The 27,829-nt window shown below is 41.2% G+C and overlaps 1 protein-coding gene across 1 annotated transcript in view; it reads right to left on the reverse strand.

The window, feature by feature from the left end:
- Window positions 1–6: 6 nt before the first annotated feature.
- Window positions 7–27,829, reverse strand: part of LOC144479079 (uncharacterized) — a 47,960-nt gene continuing 20,137 nt past the window's right edge. Inside the window, exons 2-7 of the mRNA XM_078197584.1 lie at window positions 9,359–9,680; window positions 7,110–7,350; window positions 5,522–6,206; window positions 4,867–5,377; window positions 4,580–4,714; window positions 7–4,297 (exon numbers count right to left, since the gene is read on the reverse strand). Coding sequence (XP_078053710.1) covers window positions 4,151–4,297; window positions 4,580–4,714; window positions 4,867–5,377; window positions 5,522–6,206; window positions 7,110–7,350; window positions 9,359–9,680 — 2,041 coding nt within the window. The 3' untranslated portion in view covers window positions 7–4,150. The remainder of the gene's footprint in view (window positions 4,298–4,579; window positions 4,715–4,866; window positions 5,378–5,521; window positions 6,207–7,109; window positions 7,351–9,358; window positions 9,681–27,829) is intronic.

Here is a 27,829-nt window from a genome sequence, read left to right on the forward strand (position 1 = left end):
CTTATTTACTTTGCCGGCTGATAAACTGTGTTGTACACTGTGTCTCCTCGATATACCGATCGCGGTACGAACGATTCATGGTCGCGCGAAACGCCTAAGCCATCCGCACACAAAACACGGCAACGCTCGTTGATAATATAAGGAAGTATAAAAAAAAATATGAAAAAAAAAATGAATTTATTAGTTCGTATCTACAGCTTAGTTCGAAACTAAATAAGTCGATTCGTGCGAACGATCGTTCGGCGACAGAGCAATTTCGGTCGACGATCGATTCGAATTGTTTCAATTTAATTGCTAAATTTTGTTCGCCGTTCTTCGCTAGGGGAACACAGAAATTTCATAGTACGTGTATATCTGTTGACTCGCAAGCGATCGTCGATATCGCGCGCCAATATCGGTGTTCCGAGTCGAGAACAGCAACGTTCCACGTGACTCGAATCGCTATCAAAATTCTGGAACGTGAACGAGGTTCGCTTTAAGTTCGTTCATCTGTTAACAGCAATGTTCGAGGTTTTGGTGCACCAAAAAGTAATCCGACGTATTGCGATCGAAATGTTCTCATGCAGCGGCTTCGATGTCTCTATGGTAAAGTAATTCGTGTGTCATAGTCTTCCTTAAAAGTATAAATTCCGTTTAACAGAATTAAATTCAATCGTTTCACGAAAGTTTTTCTCATTAATATCGTGGGAAGTGGTTTACTCGTTGGTACACTGAACAACGTGTATACATTCGAGGACTAGTTTCCGGAAGTACCGCACGAATCATCGAATTCCTACCAGCAGGATCTTTTGCTACGCAAAAAACGATGACGATTCGTCTCAAAACGAAACGAAAGCGAGAACACGTTCGAGTGTGATAACTTCGTTTGAAATTTTAGCGACTGGCCGCGACCGTAAATCCGCGAATGAAAGTCCGTAAGGCAGTAAACAGACCTTCGACGTTGAAGCCAGAAACGCTTAAGTACTAATCGTCGCGACGTGAAGTCGATCTTGATCGAGAATGACGAGAAATACGGCTCCTAACTGGAATTGAAATATGCGAGAAGCAACGCATCTCCGATCGAACGATCAACGAATGGGAACGCGATGCCGAACTTGTCGAATGATTGCGATGATCTTGTTTCGAATGTGTGTTTTCTCTGTCTGTCTCTGTGTGTTCTAGGACAGCGGGCGTTCGCGCGGTCGAATGAACACAGTAAATCAATTTTACTATTCGATCTGATAAAGGTTCTAAGGAAAATCATATTGTTTCTATGAATCAGTCTTCGAGACCATGGTTCGCGCGAACACCTGCTGTCTGTTAACAATGGACACCGGACTGGCACCCGATAAATTCCGATCGGTCGTTTTTATTTAATAAAGTGACAGGAAGCGAGCAAAGTAAACGTGCGTTTTTACAAAATATTCAGTGTTTTTAAACTCGAATCGAAATTTATCGGGAACGCGTCGAGCTTTATCGGCTATCCTCGGAACTGAGAATCATCACCTAACGTTCGTTAACTCGAAACGAAGCAGTTATTGCATTCCCTGGCAGTGTTGAGACGAAGCGTAAACGAAATTCGTACGAAACTAGAAGCATATAAGACAATAAGATCTGAACGAGCTGAAACATCGAAGAAATCGGATGGAATCTGACTGACGTACACTGTCCGGAGTAATTAGAAAATAATCGTGATTTAGTCGAATTTGTTAACGGTTTTCGATAATATTGGTTATCGAGGAAAATAGTTCTAGTATGATTATTCTAGGCAGTGTACGCAGGTGTGTTGCACTAACCGTAACTGTGTGTTTCTTTGTGTGTGTGTGCGCGTGTGTGTGTAAGAGAGAGAGAGAGAGAGAGAGAGAGAGAGAGAGAAAATTGCTATTGTTAAGAAATAAGCAACAACAGTTATTCGCAAAAGAATTTCTCGGTTTATGCATTAGGATGCAACTTCAAACTTTAGAATTTGTCACGACGAATACTTTGAATTCCGATTTGATAAAATGAAATGGCAATGTTTGGGGCAGCGAAAATGGTCAAACAAAGAAAGTCTTGTTTCTCAAATATTGGAACTCAAGCTATCAGTCAGGGAGAAAAATCTGCTGCCATTGAAGAATATGTGGAAGCTACTGTAACGCAAGTTTGAAACAAATCAGATAATAATCGAAATTTGTAGTACAAGAGGAGCACGAGCTCAGCCTAATTTACTAGTCGATATGCAATGAGAACAGCCATCGGTAACATAATATCAATCCACGAAATTCCTCCTCATTTGGTCTTTAATCATTTCTCACTGCTCGTTCGCAGTCTACGAGTAATTTTTATGTATTAATTGGAAAGCATAAATATCACATGTCTCGTGTTTCGAGTCTTGCAATTAATTATCACGCGGCCTGTCTTGTTTTTCTTTCGAATGTCAACGAATGCAGAGCGATTAGTTTGTAGGTTAATCTATAGATCGTTCGACGAAGAAAATGCGAAATGAAGCTATCGTGAAATCTGTCCAACGCCCGTCTTTGTGTTGTTCTGTTTGTTGGTTTCAAGCAAAATGATTTCTATCGTTGAAGAGACTAATCTTTAGTCGACAATGAAACGATATTTAACTACTAACAGCTCTGTGATTCTTTTACTTAGATATACAAAATATAAAAGTACTTTTGCTCACAGGTTGCTACCTACGTTGTTATATTTGTCACTTGTTCGCTTTAATGCTATTTCGTTCTACGTTAAACTTTCAACGTACCGTTGTCCTTGATAAACGGTTTGCCCCGTAGAAAATAATGTCATCGAAATTATCTGTCATTTCTCACCGACCCGTCGCACTGCGAAAATAATCAGTGCCACGATTAGAGTGACCTTTTGCTGCGAAGAGCCCTCATTGATAAAACAACAACCGCAGATCAAACAGCGAAATCAGCGCGTCTCATCTGCGACAACTAAATACTTTTCTACTCGCTTAAGAAAGAAATAATAAATTTCGAAGTAGTTATACTCTTCTATAAACTATAAACTATACAATGTCCAACTCCTTCCGATTTCTATCTAATTCCAGTTGTCAGAATCAGCTTAGGAGTCTAACGTTCATTTTAAAGCTGTGTTCGATCTGTAACTAAAACGCCCGCAGACGCTCTGCAAACATTATCGAATAACCATGAAAATCGCCGCAACGTCGCTCGTCAAAGGTATTGTCTGTTTTCAATCGTGTTGTCATTAGACTGTGGAAATTCATACGTTCACAAAATGAAATTACAATAGATATTGCTGAACAATGGTTCAACAATCGTATCTATTCAAGTCGCAGAATCTTACTCAATTTCAGTCGATTGTTTCATTTTGTCAGAGTTTTTACGTTTTTACAACGAAAATATATATATATATCTTATTGAATTGTCTAGTAATTTTGGAGTGTGAACGAATGAGATCCGCAATCCAATCATGCTATACGACAAAATCGAGTAACTCATCAACGATCGCATGATCCGGCAACGCCTGGCAGACATGTTGCATCGAAGATTCACTGCCCGCACTGGATCAGCTCGAAGAATATATTCCGACAATGATCACAATGAAGTCGTAATACAAATATATATGTTTATATGTGTATGTATGTATATAAAGAATTTTTAAGTAGCACGAGCACGCCGACGACCACCGAACGGTGACGGCGCCCCGTGTCCCAGCCATCGAACGAGTCACATTTTAATACGAAAAAAATGATACTCGAGAGCCGACACATCATTATCACCTAGATGTAGCCTATCTAAATACTTCCTTACACGCTAAACGTTTCGCTCCAAAAGCCGAGGATAAAAAAACGCGCCAGTGATGGCAGTCAACTTCATCGTCCTTTCTCTTCATCTTCATCATTTTCTTCCTTCATTTTTTTCTGGGTTTTTATCTCCGTTTTGTTTTGCGAGTCAAATCGCTTCCGCGGGTTCCCGTGGGCCATCGCGGACAGCTGATCACGGGAACAGCGTCACACGACTGATAAGAACATCGATCCAAAGAACTATTTTTTGTCTCATTAACGCTAGATTATGTACAAATCTTTTTCTATATATTACACGACGATCTCGACCCGTCGGGAGAGATTTCTGCTTCTTTCTTTCCTGTTCTGGCCGACGGGTCCGGCAGTAAAGGAATGGTGTCAGGTGGCCGTTCGCACCTTCCCTTAGGAGAGGACGTTCACCTCGCGCGGCGAGCCGCACACGTTTAGCACGCTGCTCGTCGAGTTAGGCGTGATCTGACTTCGGGCCTCGTTTTGTGCCTGCCGTATCGCCTCCTTGTACGGCCCCCTTTTCTTCTTGTTGTACCGTGTCTGCAACACAAACCAATAATCATGAAAATCGGCCAGTGACTTTGCATTCAACCCCGAAACATTCAAAGTTTTTTATCATGTCATTTTAAGTTCTGGAAGTTCTGCATGTCAAGGTGAAAAGGTAAAAGGTCAAACGTTTGGCAAGAGAAATTTTTTCTTTGCAAGCTGTCAGAACCATTGTCAGCCAAATTTGGTACAAGGATACCTTCGACTCCCTTACTCGGCTTTATATCTTCAAAAGGTTCTTTTGTTCACGCCTCGTGAATCAGAAACTTTCCTCACCTTGAACGTCTCTAAAAATGGACTCAGCTGATCACACGACATCAGGGAACTCGTCGAGGAACCGTACCAGGCAACGTGAGCCTGGGGTCCAGATGAAGTACCGTCTTCTTTACAAGAAACCGTGATACTAAGAACCTGCAACAATAACGCAATGCTACTGTAACATACAACTTGGAAATATAATTCTTAAGTTACAATCCTAATTACACTATAGATTTATGTAACAATAGTAGTTGTTCCAGATACGGTAAAGATTATAATAAATACTTTGACGCCTTGACACGCACCTTTCCAGGCCACCAAGGGAACCCATGGATTTTTCCCCACACGACGTCACCGACGTCCATTCTTTTGCCATTGGCCGTGAGGCAATGCTCAACAGGAGTGGCAGCGAGTCGCATCATGAGAGGATGAGATTGCGGGGGGAAGTCAGGTGCTGTTTCTCCGGCGTCCACCTCGGGTTCCTGTTCGCTGAGCTCGTCACTGCTTGCGCCAGGACTCTTGCAGCCGGAGGACGCGTTGCTGACAGGGTAGTCGCATCTGGCGTACGCGTTTGTATTTAATCTCTTCAGGGATATGGACAATTTTTGCTTGAGGCACTGCTCCTTTATGGCTGTGTACGACTCGCTACCCGGCAACACGTTCCAATTCTGCTGGTTCTCCGTGGTCGTCTCGAGACATGGCTGCTGATGCGTCTGCAGTTGACTCTTATGCTTCCTGTCCTCCTTGTGTTTCTTTTTATGCTTCACTTTATGTTTGCGACGGTGATACGATAGGCTGTCGAAGGTGGAATTGTATCTGAAAATGAAATTGATAAATTAGAAGATGCTGATATGGCATCAGTTAGATGTTGAACTTGATATTACTGAATTAAGAGCTGTGGGATATTACAAAGATTTTTGGAAATAAAGACAATGCTATATCCTTCCAAGAGAGCCGTACCGTGGTGATCCATTGCACGGTGACCTGGCAGGTGAAACGCCTCCGAGCATTTTTCTCCTGGCCTCCTTCTTGGCCTTTTTTAACGCCCGCTTCGCTGCCTTCGCACTGGCGTCCTTAACCCCCTGCTTCTGCGGATCGACCTGCTCCTGGCCATCCTCCTCGCAGTCTTCACGGTAATCGTACTCGTTCTCGAAAGTCCTGGGCAACTCGAGCGGGTCTCTCTCGGCCTCGGTTTGCGCGTCCTCCGCCTCGTCCGTTTCCTGCTCGTACTCCGGATCTTGTATCTTCGAGGGTATCTTGAGGACGGTCCCCTCTCCCTGCGCGCCAAACGAGATTTTAATGACCGGCGTGGTCCTGGCTGTCCTAGTCGGATCTTCGAACACAGTTTCGTCCCAGAGATCCTCCATCGAACCGACCGACCGCTTCTTCCGCGGCACCCGTCCCGCCCGTGGCCTCATCGTCGAGTCTGCCGCCGCGAACGTCTTCTTCTCGTCCTCCTCGGGGATCTTCGCGCTTTCCACGGACGAACTGCTAAGCCGCCTGGGCGTGGCACAATACGCCATCGACGGATTACTGTCGCAATCCGTCGACTCCATCCGCTCCTCCGTCGGCTCCAACGCGTTCACCGAGGATCCACCTGCCTCGCGTCGGTTGTTCCAATAAGACGGGGCGATCTTCACCTTTTCTGCAATCGAAACGATCATAAGTACCCGATCCTAAGCATTACTGAAGAAATGAATAAATGAAGTTTAAGGTCTGCTAAAAAAAACATTTGTTCATCTATCTCCATTGTATGTTTCATTAAACGCAACGTATCTATTTTATGAGTCCCAGACAACTAGACATGTAAAAAGTGTCAATAATATTGATGTATGTAAATAAAGCATTTGTGTGTTAACAAACTAAATGTGTGACTATATAAGGCATATAAATGTATTTCGGGCGATACCGTACGCGTTAGTGTTAAATGTTATTTAACGTTATCAGGAAATATTTCCAGTTACTTGCCCGTTATCATCGCAGTAAAAATTCTTTCATAAGCTTACGCAAACGATAAATTAAAAGCCGAATTCTATTTAGGTCCTGTGCCGCGTAGTTAGAAATATTTAGCAAAGGAGAATAGTAGTGTGCGTGGGATTAAAATGACTACATATCTTTGTGTAAATTACGAGATAGTGGGCACGATGGATATGATAGTGACGTTGCGTTTAGTGAATTTTTGGAACTATGAAGGCCGTCGTATGAAAAGGCTGATAGCAATTGTGTTCAAATAATGAAGGCATTGAAAGACTTTGATATTTAAATGGAGGATGACGTGTGTGGATGTTTTGCATTTGTGATGAAATTGTGTAGAAAAATTTCATGATTTTCAACGTGACGAAGTTTCGAATTTAGAAAATTGCAGATGCTATTTAACTGTATACATATGTATGCTGTTTAACTGTACATAATGATGAACCTTGGCGTTTCGCAGCGTTGGAATACCCGCAGCAACCGCCTAATTATAATTGATTACCCTCATATACGGTGTTGGTTCGGTGGCAGTGATAAAAGAAATGACGGGTTTAACATGGAAGGATCAACTAACCGGTTCCCTGTGTGGCGTTATTGATCTCGTTCGGCTGAAGTCTCGAGATTTTCGGTATGAGAGACGGTGCTAGCTTCGACGAGTCGGGGCTCAAAGCCGACGACGACGAGGATTTTGTTGGCTGATGGGAAGACTCTGTGATGTTTTCAGACTGACATTCGGAGAACAGTATTCTCGAGGCTTTTTGCGGCTGCTGGCCGCAACGACGATCGCTTCTCCTCGTCGATCCATGACCGGTCACCTAATCGAATTGAAGCGTCAAGTATTTTACTTTCTTCTCTCTCTCTCTCTCTCTCTCTCTCTCTGTCTCTTTCCCCACTCGAACAGAAAGCGTGGGCGTCTGCTGTTCGATTTAAACCCTACACGACTTTCGCGAGGCTCGCTCGCGAAATAAAACTACCAAATATCGAGTCGACTGCGGCAAGCATTTAACTCTTTGGGGCACGGTGGAATTAAAAGTATTCCACCTTTTTGATGTACATATTTCACGGCATGGTGGAACATTTTTAGTCCCACCGCGAAATCTTGCGGTAGCTGCGTCTGCATAGGTTTATATTTTGTCTTATTTACGTAAAGCAGTTGGTAATATCTTCAAACGATGTTACTTCGTGCGCTTTGAAACAACATTTTGCACAACAAACTATGTGCACTATGTAGTACAAAAAAAAAGGAAGTTCGAACACTCTGATCTAGTACTGTGTGAAAAGTGCTTAGGAAAAAATATGTGTTTTAACAGGTACCATTCATAAACCTATGTGGCACGGTGGGACTATTTGAACCGCACCCAATAACAACAAATTAAATTAACTATTACTATTATACTACTATTACCTGTATTAATAAAAATATACCAACTCTGTCTCGTTTAAAATCCGATAAAATTCCTGTGCAACAACGGTCTATTTCTGATCTGAAATCCTGTGCCTCAAAGAGTTAAACGAAACATTTACACAATTGACAAGCTATATCTTTTTTATTCCGAGAATAATTCAGGCCCGAGCTGGTAAACAGTTTATTTTAGTCGTCAAAATATTACCAAGAGGCAATTTGAATATTATTAGAACAAATATTGTATAATAGACGCGGGAAGGTGTGTAATATAGGGCAAGCTGCCACGTCGGACATGAATTAGGTGTAACATAATCGTGTTTCGTAAGGCAACAATGTTAAGCTACATTGCCTTCGGAGTAGGTGTCGTATGATTTCTACGTAACCCGGAAAGCTGAATTCTCGTTTCTCACGGCAACTTCGTAATGTTTGTTCGCTAAAGGCAATTCGGGATTATCGAATAAATATTGCGGCAATTGATTTGAACTGGTAATGTATTGAAAATAACAAAATTCCAGACGAAGAGTATATGTTGTATTATATTCTCCAAATCCAAATAATCTTTTATTTATCATAATTCAATACATTCTTTTGTTTATCTTACTTCAAGAAATTCTTCCATTTATCTTAATTCAATAAATTCTTTTATTTATCTTAATTCAATAAATTCTTACTTTCTTTCAATTCACTATATTCTTTGCTCACTGTAATGCAATAAATAATTCGTTTATTTTAATTTAATCAATCATTGACTTCGTTCTTTTAACTCGATGAATTTTCTTTTCTCCGTACGATTAATTTCCATTTGAAAACCTTCCTGAATAAGAATCTCATGCATTTATATGAAACATTAAAAGCATCGGAAGAATAAATATTTTTAAATTATTTTTAATTTATCAAAATCATTAAGGGGGAGAACAAAATGTGTATTCAAAGGAGTATTTTAATTCCATTAATTACATAAGATCCTTCAGACTATTATAACCTCGGAAAATCTTTCCTGTGTACGAAAATCCGTAATTTATTCATCGCAAAATTGTCTTCCTAATTTCGCCGAAAATGAAATAAAGAATCTGGCCGTAATACTTTCAAAAAACTTTTACTCGCCTTGAAAGTTCGTAGTTTTTAGCATGAAAGGCGTCTCTCTTATCCCAACAATTGCTGCATAAAAAATGTTAAGACCGGTACTTCCCGAAAATGTCCCTTTTCCCTGAAAATACCGCAGTTTACGCGCGACAAAAGCGTCTTTCCGCGTCCGATAATCGCAAAATGAAAAGTCCGCCGACAGTTTCGGCGTGACCCGGCCACGCGGCGCGCTCCTCGCGTTTAATGAACGGCAAACGAGTTTCCTCGTGGCGCGAAATGAATGGAACGTCGCGCCGGCAAAAACACCGTTAGAAAAAACCAAAAGCGTACTCCACCTGTTGTTGCTGCGGCTGTTGGTTCTCCGGCTGGTGCTCGTCGTGCTTCCGTTTCCGGCTGACGTCGACGTTCTCGCTGTTCTCGTTGCAGATCGATCTGCACTTGCTGCAGAGCACCTGCCGCGGCCTGAGCCTGACCGTCGGCCGCGCATTCTTGTACCTGGCCGGCGGGTTAATGTTCCTACGGAGATCGACTTTGGCAGTGGCCAGCGAGCTGCTACTTCGTTCCTGAAAGTAGCTGAAACGGGCCGCGATCGTCGCCAGCTTGTCGCCATCGGGATCTGGCACCGGTTCCGGAGGCTGTACACCGCAGGGGAGGCCTCTGCAACAGAAACGATAGAAAACGATACGTTAACGCTTTGTTTTTTTCTTTTCGCTGCGACATCGGACATCTCGGTATCGCGAAACACGTGTTCTCCTTTGCCGCGACACCGAGGCCAACGGTGACCGACTCAAAATGGCCGGGACTCGCGTTTCTCATTTAAATGGAATCGTCGAAATTACGAAGACTCTCCCGTAGGAAACGATCGAATGCAACCTCTCGATGCAAGCACGCGTAACGATCGAAGCAGGCGAAAGGTCTTAATAAATTCAGTCTCGCCATTCTTATAAAGCGACGCACGTCGGTCGCTTCTCGAGGCGTAGGTTCAGCGTTAACACTTCGAGTGTCACGAATGCGAGTGACACAGTTTCTTGATCAAACTTGGCAATCGGCTTTGATTGAGATTCGTTAAGTGTATCGAGCTTTGTTCAGGGTCTACGCGGTGTTACAAAGTTTAATTGTCGCGATTGAACTTTGCTACTTTCATTCGATTAATGAATTGCTTTCATTTTCGAAAAATTTATGGTCGCGGTCAACGTGACAATTAATAAATCAGCTTGGACAGATTTGAACGTTAAGGTAGTTTTCTTTTGGAATCTCTATTGTTATTTCCAACGGTCGTGATAGCAAGAAGTGTTCTAATGGTCTGGAAAAATTTTTTTAAATACGAAAGAAAATTCGCGAGCAGATTATGACATAAAAATTAAACGATCGAATTTCTTATTAAGGAAGGAACAACTGCTATTTCAATGGGGATCGATAAAAAAAAGAAATGTGTCGAATATTTGTTTAACACGTTGAGTGCCACACGGTTTTATAAGAATTTACTCGATGTATTGAATCCATTAAAATTTTCTGAAAAATACATTGGTAATAGAATCCATTATTAAATAAAAATTAAAAGGACTTTAAATAAATTTTAGGTAACAACTTAAAACAATGTAAACTTGTTTTATATCATATTTCACACTGTCAGTCGCCGGCGACTGACGCGGCCTGAACGCAGAGTTCGGTGTCAGTCACCGGTGACTGACGCGCCACTCAACGTGTTAAGAACTATTTTCTTTCGAAGTTTCATGAAGATCGGCGTCTATTATAAGCACGCGTTCCCTTGTCAGTCAAATGAAAGACATTAACACCTGATGCAAGTGTTCCATATTTGGTACCGCTTGCGTCGTTTTACGGTAAGTTCAATACGGTGGATCGTTCCAATCATAAAACTGCCGTTATACCGAAAGCAAATTCGGATGTATTCGTTCCGTTTCTGTAAGTGAAACAAGTATTTCTTCGTGGAAAATGATAAAATAACACGGTATGATAGGTCGCGTTATATTTAGACGGTGGATCTTCACGTATTTATAAACGTTGTTGCACGACGTCTAGCAAAATGAAAATTTCACGTCACAGAGATAACGATATTCTAGGAAAATTGTCCGCGCACATTTTCCCCCCGGACAATTTCATCAAATCCAAGATAAAAGATACAGTATCGTACAACAGCAAATGAAATCTTAACACTTTATTTATCGAACGTAAACATTTCTGTTATTATAGGATAATTAAATCTACTAATATTTATTATAGATATATTTATATTCATAATTATCTTTATATTTATAATGAAATATATATTTACTTTATATATTTTATTTATTTCACTTTTAATTTATTTTATTAATCAAGAAGGTTTTTAATATATACAAACTTATGTAGTAATATTGGAGCTTACGGTAGCTCAATGTTAAATTTCATTTTCCATTATTATTTTACTTGTTTTAATAATCGCGAAAGATGTCCTATATCTAACCCTTTGACTACTGTTGGCGCCTATTGGCGTCCGAAACATGTTGGCTCCCCGGTACTGTAGGCGCCAATAGGCGTCAAGATTAAATTTCGCCCCCGTTTATTATTAAATTTGATTAATTACATATTGTGTAATATTTATGTTATATATTGTGAGAAAGCTTAATATCATTGTTCACTTCAAGTAACATAGTTTTAATGTAACAGAATTCAATATTTTGAATATTTTAATACACTTCCTCAGAAACGTATGTCTACCGAAAAACTACGGCCACGCCAAAGATTGCCGTAGCCAAGGGTTTAAAAAAATTATATAATAATACGGGAGCTTACAATTGTAAAGTCGAACGCGTTGATCTCAATAATAGATGACAGAGTATTGGTTGCCAATGGTGAAAACGCCGATTTATAGGTAACCGGTCGACAAACCGTTAACAAACGCTCGCTTATTTGGCTAGAAAGAAAACCGATTTGCAGACTGCCCAGAAAACTCGGTGCAGACCGAGGAGGGGAAGAAAGCAGCGCGTGTCCGACCGTGATCACAATTGAAGACCACGCTGTCGCGTTCACGTGCTGCTGCTATACCCCGAGAGCGAACGTTCGCCGCGAAAGAGCAGCGTGTGAAATATTCAGGGAAAACTGCGATGCGTCGGCCGAGATAAAGGGATCAGGAGAGAACGTGCGCGTTTAACGGAACGTAAGAGGGAAATGATATCGATCCGCGGGCAGATCGAATCGCGGTAAGATAATGAAAACCTTTCGTAATGGAGCCGCCTGATACGATAATGCCGGGTGTAGTAGATCGGCGAACGATGATACACGCGCGTAAGCTGCCACGCGGTTCGGGGAACCGAGAGCGCATCGGGCCGAAGTCGTTGGTGCTCGGATCGTAAAATTCGTGGTCGCGCGGGCCGCAAGAAAACCGGGCAAACGATGGAATAGAAAGGAAGAAAGCTGCCGCCTCGTAATGCGGCACGCCGAGAGAACAGCTTCGTAAAATTTTCACATATTTAGCCGGCGAAACTTACGCAACATCGCGTCGGTCTCTGCGAATTCACCGCGTTTATTGTGCACCGTCGCGGGGTGGCTCTAATAACAACGTTCCGCTACCTGTTCAACCTCGCTTCTGCACACCTTTGTTTCGTTCTCCTCCCATTCTATTTCATTCCGCCCCCGAACCCACCTCCTCCCACTATTATTTTTCCCGCAGTTAGAACTCACGCTTCTTTCAGCCCTTCGAACGATTCCTTTGTGAGCAACGCGCTGCGCTGGGTCTCGTCCATCTGTAATTGCGGCAGCTTCTGTACGCATTTCACGCCGTTAAATATCGTCTTTATTATCCGATATTCCCGTTGGACACGTTCAACGAGCGTAATTCTGTCGGTCGGCCGCAGTTACGTTTTTTCCTGGATTGGATCAGCTATTTTGTGGATTCGGCCAGATATATTGTAGATTGGACCGGATATTTTGTGGACTGGGCCAGATATATTGTGGATTGGGCTCTATGTTCCTTTTTAATTAAACTCTACGTTTGGGAATTGGAATCTTTTTTTCGATTAAACTGTATGTTTTATAAAGCGAATGTTTTCCGACTCACGTGTACTATAGCTTGTACATCTTAAAGCCTCATGAACGCAATAATTTTCCTAAGAATGTTTACACCTTTTCCTGCACACATTTGTGAAGGAATAATGAACGTCACGCGATTCCCACGCTGTAAAAACACTTGCGTAGGCATAGATAATTATGTAAAATTTCTCTCTTCGTTTAGCATACCCTTGACTTAACAACGTTAATAATACGATAACAACGTAAAAATAATAATGTAATAAATACGAAGAAGGAAAAGAGTAGGGATATATAGTAGTAACAATTATAATTACGTATAATAACAATATCCAGAAAAATATCAACAGATCGACGAGTCAACAGTCGTCAAGTCGTGTAACACAGATATGCCGGAGATAATAAAATCTGTTTTGGATTTAAAGTTAAAATAGCTTCGTGTGATAAAGAGAGATAAAGGGTGTTAACCTCTTAGGCACGGCTGGATTTTGTGTAAATAAAGTTTTCCGTAACTAAATTACCATTTTTCCTAATATATATTTTTTCGGTATAGCTATATATGTATAGTATTAATTATATATATTCTTTTCTTAGTGTATTGTACATACGCTCTTTCCCTTTAATCGTTTACTTTAATAATTAATAAAACAATTGAGTAAAGCACGAAAGATTTCGGAAAGCTACTATAGTGGCGCGTCGTGCCTAAGAGGTTAACTTTAGTGAAAACTTAGCGCAATCTTAAATATTCATTTCTATTTTAATTTCATCTATTTTATTAATTGCGAAAGAAATCCAATATCTAGAAAAATTGTATAGTAATATCGAAGCTTACGGCAGTACAGTCTAACGCATTTATATCGATAATAGGTATAAAATTATTGATTACTATGACAGCCGATTCACAGGCTACCAATCGGGGATGAAAGTCGATTTATAAGCTATCGGCTGGTAAAGCGTTAAAACTGGCAAAGTTTGAATGAAGAAACCTGACATAACCTGACAAAATCATCAATTTCTGGCAAAGTCAGCGCTGTCCAAAAGTCTGACAGAAAATTGATCAGACCATGAAAAGAGAACAGAGCTCCTTTCCCTATAACCGGTCAAGGAAAAGATGTCTAAAAACAGGTCCTGGGAATATCCAGGACCAGGATGAGCGAACAGTACGGTTCCCAGGATCCCGAAGACGATTTTTGCACGCCGGTAATGGCCGAAAGAACCTTGCGACCAACCGCAGGAACAAAAACGCGACTCTCTCTCTCTCTCTCTTTCTCTCTCTCGGTTGGCGGTCGTGGTCGGCGGTTTCGCAACGTTGAAAAACCGTCTCTGCGGAGGAGGGCTCGGCCGGTCGAAAGATTATTGGGCAAATGGTTGGCCCGACACGTGCAGCTCTCCTCGTGCACAAACAACACACGGGTCCAACACGGTATTGATTCGCGTGCGGCGCACAATGAGCGACAGACAGCCCCCGATACCGTGTATCCATTAATATTTTCCGGCCGTGCCGATACAGCTCGAGACCAACGGAAGCAAATGGGAGAGAGAGGATACTCCTAGATGAAAGTCAAAAGAGAGAGATGAGAGATGAGAGCTGGTGTGCTCGTGAAACATCGATACGCGGCCACGGCCTCCAACGGAACCCCGAAATAAAGGGAACAGAGGCGGAAAGAACCTTCGAGGTACAAGGGATACCACTGACAGCGAAAGCACAGCATCCGGAAACGATTCCCGATGAAGAGAGCAATCCTACCTTTGCCGCGGACGCATCCCAGGCGAACGCGATTTTGTTGGAATAATGCACGAGGAGAGACACCGACTTCACCAGTCCTCTACAAAGAGCGCGAGTCGAATTTTCTTGCACGCCTGTCCAACGGGTGGTTCGTCTGTTCGCGTTATAATTGTTACGAAAAAACACCTTATAACTATTATTCAAAATTGTTACGAAAAAAGACCGTGTAACTATTATTCGAAATTGTTACATTTAAAAGCATAAACCTACCGATCAATTATGAAAAATCATTTCAACGGTAAAACGTTCGACACACCAGCTATCGAACAATCGCCCTTTGGCGAACTATAAACCGTAGCAAAAAGTTCTCGTGACAGCGCGAAATGATTTAAAAATATTGTTGCTTTTGAAACGTAAACCGCACGGAGCGTTTTATGGTCATCCGATTGCAGTTTATATTTCAAGAGCAAAGATATTTTTAAATAATCGCCGCGTTTGATAACTTTCAGCCGGGGAGCGTAACATGGAAGGGCTGCGGAGGACCAAAAAATAATAGATACGCGTTTTTTATTTTATATTGACCCGTTCTCGCATTTAGGGGATGAAACTACCTCGAAATTCATGAAATGATATACGAAATATAGCTTGAAGTTAGTTTAAAAATTTATTGTCAAACTGATATAAATTCAATTTGCGGTACGTCCCGGTTAATGAATGATGTAAACCGCCCTTAATCGTTCAATTGTTCATTCAAATGGTTTGAGTTAGTAATGAAATATTATTCTCGAATTCTTTAACTCTTTGAGGTACAAGATTTCAGGAAATAAATAGACTCGTGAGGCACAGAAATTTTGTCGCGTTTTTAATTATACAAAATTGTAATCTTTTTATTGAAAGCATGTATAAACATGAATAAATAATAATTCAACTGAATTTGTAGAATGAGACTGAATTTATAGAATGAGACTTAAATGGTCCCATCATGCATTACCGTACATTAAAAAGGTGGGACATTTTTAATCCCACCGTGCCCCAAAGAGTTAAATGTTTTTACTATTAACGTGTTCGATTTATTCCGATTTTGTCATTAATACGAAAAATCGGTCCAACAGTCTACGAATTTCTGACGAAAACGCGAGGTAGACGTTCGAAACAGTAGAGAATTCGAGCCCAATAAATTTCATTGTGCGCCCGAACCACCGAGATAATGCTTCTACAGGTTTTTGCGAGTTCCTCGAGCCAATATACGGGGATCGGATCGATGGTACGGTTGCACCGGAGTCTTTTTCCGGCGATTCCGCTCGGTGCCATATGCGGCTCTTTTTAGAGCATTGGTTTATTATTCTGCTTTCGCGGTTCGCGCGCGCACAGCGCAGAGAGAGAGAGAGAGAGAGAGAGAGAGAGAGAGAGAGAAATTTCTGGCCGCCGCAGAATCGCGGCTCGAGGGAACTTTAATTCCGGCGGAGGGTATCTCGCCCGCGGTACCCTCTGCCTTCTCGGCTTTCCCGTGTCTTGCTCTCGTCGCTTTTTCGTCTTCGCGCCGGTGAAAAAGGAGAAATTGATCTTTCCCCTCTGTCCCTGTGTCAAACGAGCGCGCGCGCTCGAGAGAGAGAGGCATTGCGGGAAACGCGGCGGCTGACGGACCCGGGAGAACTTGAGAGAGCTCGCGACGGGATTTCGAAGCTGATAGAACGTATTAAGAGTGACGCGGGGAGCGCAGACACTGACGTCTCTCTCTCCTTTGTGGAGTCGCGCGTTCATAAACTAGTTTCGAAACAGAAGTTAAAAACTGGCGTATTATGCCGCGTCGAGGGGGCCCCGCCACTTAATTGTGTCTTACGCTGTTACACGTGCAATCAAGCCGAGCCGTTAGTTCCACGGTTCGAGGCGACCGTCGCCGACAGTGGTAACCGTGCTTTGTTAACTATTCGCACTTGTGACCTTTCTCTCTACGTTTGACACGTGGCAATAAGTACACGCCTGTCGCGAGCCACCGTTAATAGTTTACTGATGCTGTCTTTAACACTTAACGGACGGGTCGAATCTGCTCTGTCTTTCGTATTGGTTTGGCAACTAAGTAATCGAGGATACAAAATAAGAAGAAAAATTCGATTATTTGGCTTAAAAATATAATCAAAAATCAATTAGACAAATCAATGTTCACACTGCCTTTCTTTCAAGGCTTCGCTTTTAATATACCGTATATAACATAAAAATCGTGCTTGCGATGCTTGCTTTTTTTGGTAATGTAATAAAGTATGTCTGAAACGCGCGCCTTGCCCTTCCATCTTCAAACTGTAATAAAAACGAAACTAAATAATTAAGCGATAGAATTTTCTTACTAAATTAAAGGTGGAAGTCCAAACAGCAAGAAAACAATATAGATCAGGTGCTTTAATCCTGCCCTTTTAGAAATAATACAATAAAATATGCCTAAAATGCGCTTCTTGTTCTTGCGCGTATTCAAACAGTGATGAAAATGGAACTAAATAATTAATCGATGCAATTTTCTTACGAAATTGAAGATGAAAGTCCAGACAGTATGTAAACGATATAATTTAAATACTTTGAACACGTTGACAGAACCAAAGATTGTGTTAAACCCATCCTTTAACAAAATCCGCGATCACTTAATTGCCAATAGTTTTCGGGCATTTTTCAGAATTAACCCCTTGCACTATTGCTCCTTTCATGCAGTGACGATTAGCACTTATTCGTACTTAACAATTTTCCTAATAGGACCAGACAATTTTTCTTTTCTTTATTCTCTTTATTATAAGAGAATTATAACAAAGAGAATAAGCCTATAAGAAAGTCTATAAAGCCTATAAGAAAAGTAATTTCGCTGAGAGATTTCAATGATAACTTGCGAAAAATATTGCAAATAAATAGGAAAAATTCTAAATTGCTCCTATTTTTTTTATAACAGATAAGCACTATGTTTATTTAGATTAAAGTCTAATCATTATCGACAATATCCATCTAGTTTACACATCTTTGTACTAATATTAATGATCTGTGCTACAATAGCTTTCACAGCTGCTCCATTCATAAGCTCTATTTTTCCATAATAATTATCCTGATAAAAGGAAACAGCTTTTTTATTTCGTCCAATAACATTTCTGTATAAATTTTTATTACAATTATATTAACCCTACACTCCCAAACATTCTGCACGTTGGCTACTAGCTACTCGACTCGATTTACAGATCCTCGTATTATTTAGTATTATTTTGGAACCAAGTAACAACGTGTTATAATGATATTGGACTTATATGAATTGGGTGACATCGAGGAATGTATATTTGCAATAAAATCAGTATTTATATTATAAATATATATATAATAATTTTAATGTTCCATGAGAAGTGACATCCGAGTGATATGCTAGAATTACAATGCCCCCTGAGAGGGGACAGCGGAGTGCAAAGGGTTAATATATAAATATATTATTAATATATTATATTATATATATTATTAATATATAGATTATATTAATATATAAATTGAAGAAATGCAATAATATGCGATCTTAATCACGAGCCTGACCCATAAGGGGGTTAAACACTCGTCCGTCATTGTTCTTCAGATAAAAGCATAGAAGATCGCGGTCTCTTGTCTCTCTATTGGAGAAATGCGACAAAATGACGGAAAAATCCGTTCGGTCGCGTCGAAACGCGACGAATGAACGGAATTGTTCAGTGGTTGGCTCCGCGGCGAGGTGTGAAAAAGTTCCGCAGCTTTTGAAGAATCGCGGAAACGTTTCCGCGCGGGCACTGTCGACGAGCCTCCCGCCGGCCGCGGCGTTCCTATACATATTGTTTATAGTCCGCGGCGACGTCTTATTACGTCCTCGTTTCCCCGAGTCTGGGTCTCCGCGCGCCGTCGCTGGATGAGTAATTAAGGGGCGCGCAATTAGAGACATTCTAGCCGAAATGAGTAATGAGTTTCAACCGGTGGATGACACACAGGTAACGCAAACACGGAAAATTCGCCGGGTCCCGCCACCGGATTGACGCTCTCGCGTCTTCTAAATGGACATCGCCTAATGTCGTTGAACCCCCCTCGGGCTAATTGAAAGTGCCACGTCTGGAGAATCGGTAATTAGACACCGTTCGAAATCAATCTGCCGGATCTGTCTTTCCTTCGACGGGTTTCCCGTTAAATCGTTCGTCGAAACGTCGAACCTCTTTCGGCTTTTTCCACGTAAAGCTGTACGCTATGTGACAATTATACTCGTTTCGTTCCCATTAGAATATAAAGCAGGATATGTCGCGCGACGTAACGCTGTTATACAAATTTTAACGGTATTAAGTTTTCAAGGAATAAAATTTCAGTGAGAAATATATTTATAATCTCTCTTTATATTATAAATTTGTACAATTTATACTTCTATAATGAAATATATTATATTTTATAACGTAAGTATAAATAAATTTTTCTATTCAATTTTTGTTAATTTATATCGCTGTTAAACAACTGTATACGTGGAAAATAAGACAATTAGCATATTTGTTAATAGAAAGCATATAGAGAAATTATTTTGTGTTCCTGACTTGTTGTATAACAAAGTCGGAAACTTATTTCAATTGTACATAGCACAGTCACACGAGAGAAAAAAATGTTTGATCGAGACACGGAGTGAATTTTTTTGAAAGACAAAACTAATTGGAATGGACTCGCGCCAGCATGAGCAAAAAAACTATTTCAGTTAAAACATGGAACAGTGAAACTAAAATTGAAAGAAACTAAAACTGTCGGTACGTTAATTGTAACAAAATTAAAATTAGAGAATATTTATTTTGCCTAAAGTACACCGCGGTATACTAATAACTCTCCATTCGCATGATACTCGAAAACTGCAGAAAAGAAACGAGAACGTTGTGTAATCGTATCAGATTTTCGAGCGCAGAACACGAAACTGATTTCGTTGCGGATAGGTCTCACATGATTCATCGTCCCTCAATGCGTCATCTAAATCAGTAAAACATGCGTACCTAAACCTGAATTCTTCAAGTAACAGAAAAATATTCCGCACAAATCGTTCCGAAAGATTGAATTATCCAAACTCGAAATCGACAAATCGATGTTTTCAACTTTCCAACGTCCGCATAAAACGCGCCGGTCTAGTTATGTCGCATCGAGTAAAACGAATCTCTCGAACGACGCGAAAGAACACTATCTCAGCGGTCCCAACGTCGTTCCGCCGGCGAACCGCGCATGGGAATGTCGGGAAATTTGAAAAATGCTTGTCCGATCGAGCTCCGCGGGTCCCAATTTCCTGCCGGCTGAATCACCTATATTTTATTGCTACGCTATAAATCATATTACCGGCGGATCCGCCCACATTATTCACCGGCGGCGCGTGTTGCGGACCGCATGCACAAGTTTCCGAAGTTTTATTTTTTTCTCTCTCTCTCTCTCTCTCTTCCCCCGTGGAAAACACGCCCGTCGCGTATTTTCGCGGACGGATGACGTATATCCCCTCCGCTGAGAGCCTCGCGCTCGTTCCTCTGAATTTTCTGTTCGAGAAGAATCTTTTCCAGGCCGCGAAAAAACCGCGGAAAAGTTGACAAGACGGAAACAGCTCCTCCGCGATCTTCAACTAATCAGATTTTGTTTTTATGCTAAAAAAATTCTGTCTGTTATGGTAAAGAATTTTTATAGAAAAATAAACATTTTCGACATCGTGAAGATGGAAAATAAGTAGCAATTGTTTCGATAGTTTAAAAATAACACGCCGACGTATCAAAAGTTTTCTAAACTTTCTATTCTTTGTGATTGCAACTACTCGATTTTATCATGAATGCACAAAGGATGTTTCTTTATCGCTAGATAATTTGTTGTACTATTTTTATCTTATCGTAGCTGTTAAAGGGGAAAATCTATTCAATATTGCTTGCGATTAATATAGCGCACACTTTTAGTTCGCATACAAATTTGCGGTGTATTGTGTCGACTGTAATGTTGGTCAGACGCGTGTTACATTATTCTTTGACTGGGTTTAAGCTGCTTTCGAATCACGGAACTTCTTTTCTTGTATTCGTAATCTTTCGTACCGCGACTGCTACATCGTGCAATGGATGCACGATACTTGCAATATGACGTACGACAGAGGAGGCTAACACCGTGTAACTATTAGTTATTTTTAAAGCGAGGAACTGCATCGACGATACGCAATATAATCCGAGCTGACGAAATACAAAGTTATCGCGACGAAACAGAATCGAGCCAAACGGGGCAAGAGCAATAAAAGCCGGATAAAGTTTAGAATAATCTGTGTAAGATAGATAAAAACTGTTTAAAGTAAAAATGTGTAAGTGATAAAGCGTGGATCCGTGTGCCCACGACTTTATTGAATAAACATGAAGATTTCGGATTCGAAAATACCTCGGTACGAGCTAGCGTAACATTAACCCCTTGCACTCGAAGCCATTTTAACTGTAAATATGAAATAATATTCCTGACTCATATTATTTCTATTATATGCAATAAAGTGCACTTTTATGCGTACGAAATGGATTTTTGCAACTCGTAGCAACAGTTTCACTGCTCAACAATTTTTCAGATCTAAACCTTATTGTTACAAAAATTATTTTGAAACGTAATAGAATAATTCTAGCGGTGCCTCGGAGTCACCATTCGAGTGCAAAGGGTTAATCCACGGACGAATGCTAACAGGATGCCATATTATTTCTCTTGCCAACTGTCCTCGCGGTTTCGATGTTTTATCAAAAGCTGACCCTTCATCCGATGCGAACGGTAACGAAGAATATAATATTTCCCAGGTGTAGCCGGGTGTTCGAGAAGTAGCACAATACAAAAACTTGATCCGACTTTCCTCGCGCAAACTATGAAATCGTGGACGTCACGCGTGCGATGCTGACAGCGAACGCGTTGATTAATATTAATGTGTCCGCGGATACGTACGTAATTGAAGACTTGTAGGAGACGCTGTGAGTGCTTAATTTTCTACGTGCTGGGAACATTGCGGAGTATCCTTTTCTGGAACGCGTTGTGCTCGAAAACGAGATATGCACAGTTCGACGAGGCGTATTTCTTATTATTCGTTCACGTTCCTCAGCAACGATCGGTACAACGGTACATGTGTCGTACAATTCTATTTGAGAATTTGAGTTTTCGTGACGCCACAAGCGAAATCATTAATTCGACATGCTAAACGACAGCGCAAAATCTGAATAAATTGCACTGCTACCACTTCTCTAAATCTTTTTTCTAAATTTTCTTTTCTAAAAGTTTAGTTTTTGGTAGTTGTATTAATTCCATTGGGTTCTTTGGATCGTTCTCGTTATACTTTTATCCCTGCTCTTCTTTAAATTATCTTTCTAAAATAAGAATATTTTCATCGACGAACTGCATTATACATCAAAGCACTCAATGGTACAATTGAGAATTGAGCCGCCCAGTGCACACATCGATTAACTCCACTTTTTGAAAAATCTTAAATTTAAGTGTCAAAGCACTTGGTATAGTCATAACTTTTTATATTTATAATAACTTTCCTGAATAATAAAGATTAACACCATTAAACGGCAAAATTTTTTTTTTTTTCTTTTTGGCTATTCTTTCTTGTTAATTTTATACATTAAATAATATTAATTTTATACATTAAATTATACGTTAAATGAAAGCTATATCTGTATTTATTCATTCTACATTATATATGTGAATCTATGTTATAACAGGAATTTTAAAAATCAATGTACATCATTTCATCGCGTTTCTTGACTTTTTGTTTTATGGAGTTAGTCGATGTGTGCACTGAACGGCTCAATTATATCGTGATATTTCGTGCGACAATCAAATTATATGAATTATATGGCTGACAATGTTCGTTCGGAAAGGGCTAAATCACGATTCCGACGATTAAAATGGACGGGAACCTTTGTCCTCGGGCGATCCTTTAACAGAGAAAAGGAAAATTGGCAGCGCGTTCGCGAAGGAAGTGTTCGATAATTGAACACGTCGGTGTCAGTGGTAGCCACAAGCTCTCCCGGCCATAGGCTCGAATAATAGCAGGGGAACCCGTTTTCTCTGGCGAAACTTCGAAGGAACCGAAACCCGTCCGTTGAACCCTCGACGTCGGACGACGGGGTTGCTGCAACAGATTTCAGTTTAACGATCCGTGGCGACGCTTACGTGGCCATCTACTTTGTACCACGTCCGGAATACCTCTGCGTACTCGTACCTACCGGCCTCGCAATTGGTGTCGTTCTCACAGACATCGACGATACTCTCTTTGTTCGTTCTACGTTCTCGTACTTTTCCTTCTTTCTCTTTCCTTTTTCTAGCTCTCCCTTTCTAGACACGGAGCGTGTTATGCCCTCGGATATAAGCCAAGCATGGCAGCCGGCTACGCGCCGAGACAGACCTTGCTTCTGCGATTGCTACATGGGAGAGACACGGTGTGTCTCTCGAGTTCGAGCCGAGGGATATAGGAAACAGCTGCTCGGATCCGGAGAGAATATCCGCGGAGAAACGTTTCGTTGAACCCTTCGTGTTTTAACCCCCCCTCACCCGTCGCGCCCTGTAACCAGTGTCTCGTCCTGGCAAAAAGGTCGAAATCTGGGTAGCTGCAAGTTGCTAAATACTGTCCTTATGGTTTGCCGACCGGCGTTCGTCGTCGAGGTTACCCGGACGCGATCGATCGCTAGAGAAATTCGAGATTTTCGGAGCAGCGCGCTCGAATGCTCGACTCGCGGAATATTTTCTGTCCCGGGTACGCAAGGTACATGAACGTTACATGGAATTGCCCTATAGAATCTGCCCAATAGAACGGTATATTTTTTTTTACTACATTGAAAACGTGTGAATGTGTTTAACCCTTTTAGTGCCGGAGGCCGATATATCGGTCCGCGCTGCCCTGGCGAAAAAGGCCTTATACTTATACCTTTGTTATTTATGCAATTTCCAATGAATATAGAAAAATTGGTGTCACCTTTTCACTCTCAATTTCGTCCTTAATACACTTCTTTTTGAATTACGTAAATATCGCTTTTCGTTTCGTTTTTATCAGCCTTTTTCCAAACTCTAATAAAACCGTGAAATTTGGCTTTTTCGCCCGGCACTAAGACGGTTAAATAATGGTTAATGGGATGCCGTCGAACGAACAATACGTCCGAAACGTCGAGCTATACTGATCTTAAAAACTAGGGGAATTATCTGTTGGTTATTAAAACAAATTAATAAGCAAAATTACTGCAAGCCTTAATTGGCGGAGAAAGGATATATCCATTGAAAGTATAATTACAGATATTACATACAACGAGATCCTTACCGGGACGGTAATTCAGTAATACAAGAAGATGACAAGCTAAAGCAATCAAGGGCGTGTAATACGAGTTAAAGAAAAAGATGTCGCAGGAAGCTACGAGAGAGGAAAACGAATTCGAATATACTTAACGATGGAGTTCAGCTTTTTAATTACCCTTAATAGCCAAAATCGAGAAAAAGTGAACATACTGCGATATAGAATTCTCGGGAGGACAGATCCGAGTAATTAATAAATACCGTGCAGGGTTTGCGTTAAAAAGGATAGCCGTTAAAAATGAGAAAACGTAATTACATCGATGCGAACGTATGGCTCAAAGTATCTCCATTCTTCCGCGGCAGAACCGGCATCACCTTCCTTATAGCATTCGGTAAACCGAACGAAGAATTCGTCGGCAATGTCTCCCTCTCGAGAAACATTATGAAAGAAGTTTGTAATTCGCTTGTATTCCGCGGTGTCCGCGGCCGAAGCTTCGCCTAGTAACTACAGTCCTGCATTATAAATCGCTGCTCCTCCGTCCCCAAGTTATGGGACACCTTTGCAATTGATTGCGCGTAGTGTGGATGAAAATAGAAGTATACTTCCGGTGCGCGCGCGCGGCGGTGCCGACAGATTGAAGGGACAAGAGGCGAAGATAAATTATTTTCGAACTTTCCATTGTTCCTCATTAATGCGGGCGGTTATTAATTCCCCGGGGACCGGCGAAGACTAATTTTCTCATCCGACTTCCTCGACAACCGGGGCTCCTTCGAGGAACGTGACGCAATCGGACTTTCTCCGGTCCGGGATCGACGACGGAGGCATATTCGCGTCCGCGGCTCTCCCGGCCTTTATGAATTCGTAACAAAACATTGTTGCGACCCGATCGCGGCACTGGATTTGCCCGCGAGACGGACACTTTATTTCCTGTGTGCTTCGAGAGTGCGTGCCTTCGGCGGCGGGAGGGGGGGGGGGGGGGGCAAAACGGTTCGCCGGCGCTGAAATAAGTAGAAGGAAGTTTTCCCGAAGGGCGGTCAACCCTCTGGTCGGCGCGGCGAAGTTTCAACCGTAGAACCCGGGGAGCTTCTTCGATAAAAATACAATTGAAATACATTCCCCCGAAGCTCGTCGTTTATCCGTAATTCACCGGAACAATTTAGATTAGCGGACGGGGCGAGCGGTTCACTGCCATCCGACAGCGGTATCGATTCCTGACCGCATAAATAATACAATTCCGAGCATTATTTATCGACGACCACTTAACCCTCCGCGTGGCTCGATTATTTTTAAAGTTCGCCCGGGGACCGGATTTAAGCGTGCCCTGGAATCAACGAATTTAACGCGGGAGAAAAAAGGTTATCGGGAAAGCCTCGTACACTGAATTTTTTATTACCGACAAATCGTCGATGTTCGACTCTGTGGAATCGGATCTCTCTTGTCGAGGAACGGTAACAAGACCGCTAATAATCGTGGTATCTCGGAAATAAGCGTCATCGTTCTGTTTAGTCTATTACGATAATTATTAATTTCATAACAAATTCTATTCGACGCTTGGTTTACTATAATAAAAGCAACGAAGATGTATCGAAGTTGTGCAGAAGAACTTTGTAAGGTTGAAGGTAGTTCGAGCTAAGAATTCAGCGAAGACACGTACCATCGAAGGCACCGTGTATATCCGGCTCGATCGACGTGCTCTCCGACAGCCAAAATGGCGGACGGTCGTGCTCGAGGAAACACCGAAAATATGAAATCTCCGTCCTTTTTCTCCCCCTGGTTTTCTTCGGGCACGGTAACGAGAACACTGGCGCTGACGTGACTCGCGATGGGGTTCAAAGAAATAGTATTTATAGGATTGAAATTGAATCAGGCCGCCGTTGAATCGGAGCTATTTAAATATAATACACTTCGAGAGAGCGTGCTCGGTCTTTTTAACGGTGACTATATGGTTTTAACGTGATCGATGATTGTCAATTACCTGATCCAGCGAAATTTCATTTCTCCGCGCCTTCTAACGCTTTTCGAACGCTGTTTGCGAATTTTTCTGAACGATCATGATGTTATCTTGATGCAACCTTTGCCTAACAGTTTTATAAGTCTTTATAATAAATAGTACATTTAGCTGGATATATTGTGCAAACTTAACAAAATAATGAAGAAACCTTTGTTGTCTCGGAAATATAACACTCGTGATTATTCGATAAGAGAAGTATTGCATAATGATTAATTGTAATTTAAACGCGCCAACACTCTGATTGCCACGTCGCCCATATGTAGCTAACGGAATTATTTATTCACATTTTTAAAACTTAATTTTCACGCTACTCAATAACATCCTAATTTCATTAGGATCCGCAGAACATGAAAATGTTGGAAAGTAATCGATGTTCAACAACTTTACTTTTCAATTTTAATTTGATTAAATTAAACATTCAAGTCTCACGAAATACTTCAGATTGTTATCGTGGCAATCAAACGGTTAACACAGAGCTTCGTACAATACCGCGTATAAACTCAAGTTCTGTTGTACGATGAACAGATTTCATGCGGATTTTATGGATCTATAAAAAGATAAGCAGATGCAAATTAAGGCAATAGAATCATTCAAAGCGTACAGTTAAATATTTATCCGGGATGCTAAAGTTATTACAAGAAATCAGGGAAAGTTAACGTTAGAAATGTTTCTGGCCGAAGATCCGTGACAATGAATCTTCTCTGCGAAATGTCGCGAGATTTTTAATACCATTCGGCAGGTCCGAGCTAAATTAAAAATAATTGGAAGGGCGAAAATCGTGTCGCGGGGCGAGAAATATTTTTTTTTTCGTGCATTAAAATAGACCCAGCTTTTGACCCCAGGACGACTTCCGCTCGGTCGGAGTCCTGGCTTTTCCCCGAGACCCGCCATCCCCCGCCCACACACCCCATAGATATTATCAAGCTCGAATTAGGTGGGTTCGCGAGGAAAAGCTGCGGGGATAAAAAAATCGTGTTGACTATAAAAATACTATGGCGGCCTTCGTGAATAGGGGCGGACGGGCAAATGGCGCGTGAGTAATCCAAATGCAAGAGCGGCCGAGGATTTTCGGTGAAGATGTTCGCACGGCGACCGACCGAAATTATTTTCAGACAATGTCCGATTTTGAGGGCTTTATCAGCGAATGTGTTTATTGCGGAATGCCGCGAAACTTTCGTTTAACGATAGATTGGTGTGTAAATAAGAGACTCGACGAAGAAAAAGATCATTATCGGCCGAGATATGTGAAAAATAAAAGTACATGGCGAAATCGCTGAGTACCTCGATAAACTGTAGCATATTTGCCGAGAAGAATCCTGTTTTATGTAACAAAAACGAACATTATTAACATTGAACTTGTCACGGTCGATAGATCAGTCTTTGTATTTTACAGCCATCGGAATTATTAAGATGCTTGGATTGCAATTATTGAATATATCTCTCTAATCAACTGTTTAGACTACTTGTTTCCTAATTCTTGTATAAGAAATAAGTTTTCGATAAGTTAAAGAAAGTATAGCAAAATCTTAGCACATTCGTATTCGTAAAATAATACCATTACTATATTAATTCGCTCTACGATGAAATGAAATACGGTTCATACTTATATAAACACATTAAATAAAAAATATTTTATCTTATTCCGTGGTAATCCTAAATTTAAATATCCGCGCACGCGCATTTCCTTCGAAAATAAAATCGTAAAGCAAAGGGTTAAACATTCGACACCACGGGTTAATTCTGTTCGAATTTTTCGTTCGCCGGACGCGGCG

This window comes from Augochlora pura, chromosome 3 (assembly GCF_028453695.1).
Source record: "Augochlora pura isolate Apur16 chromosome 3, APUR_v2.2.1, whole genome shotgun sequence".
Lineage (NCBI taxonomy): Eukaryota > Metazoa > Arthropoda > Insecta > Hymenoptera > Halictidae > Augochlora > Augochlora pura.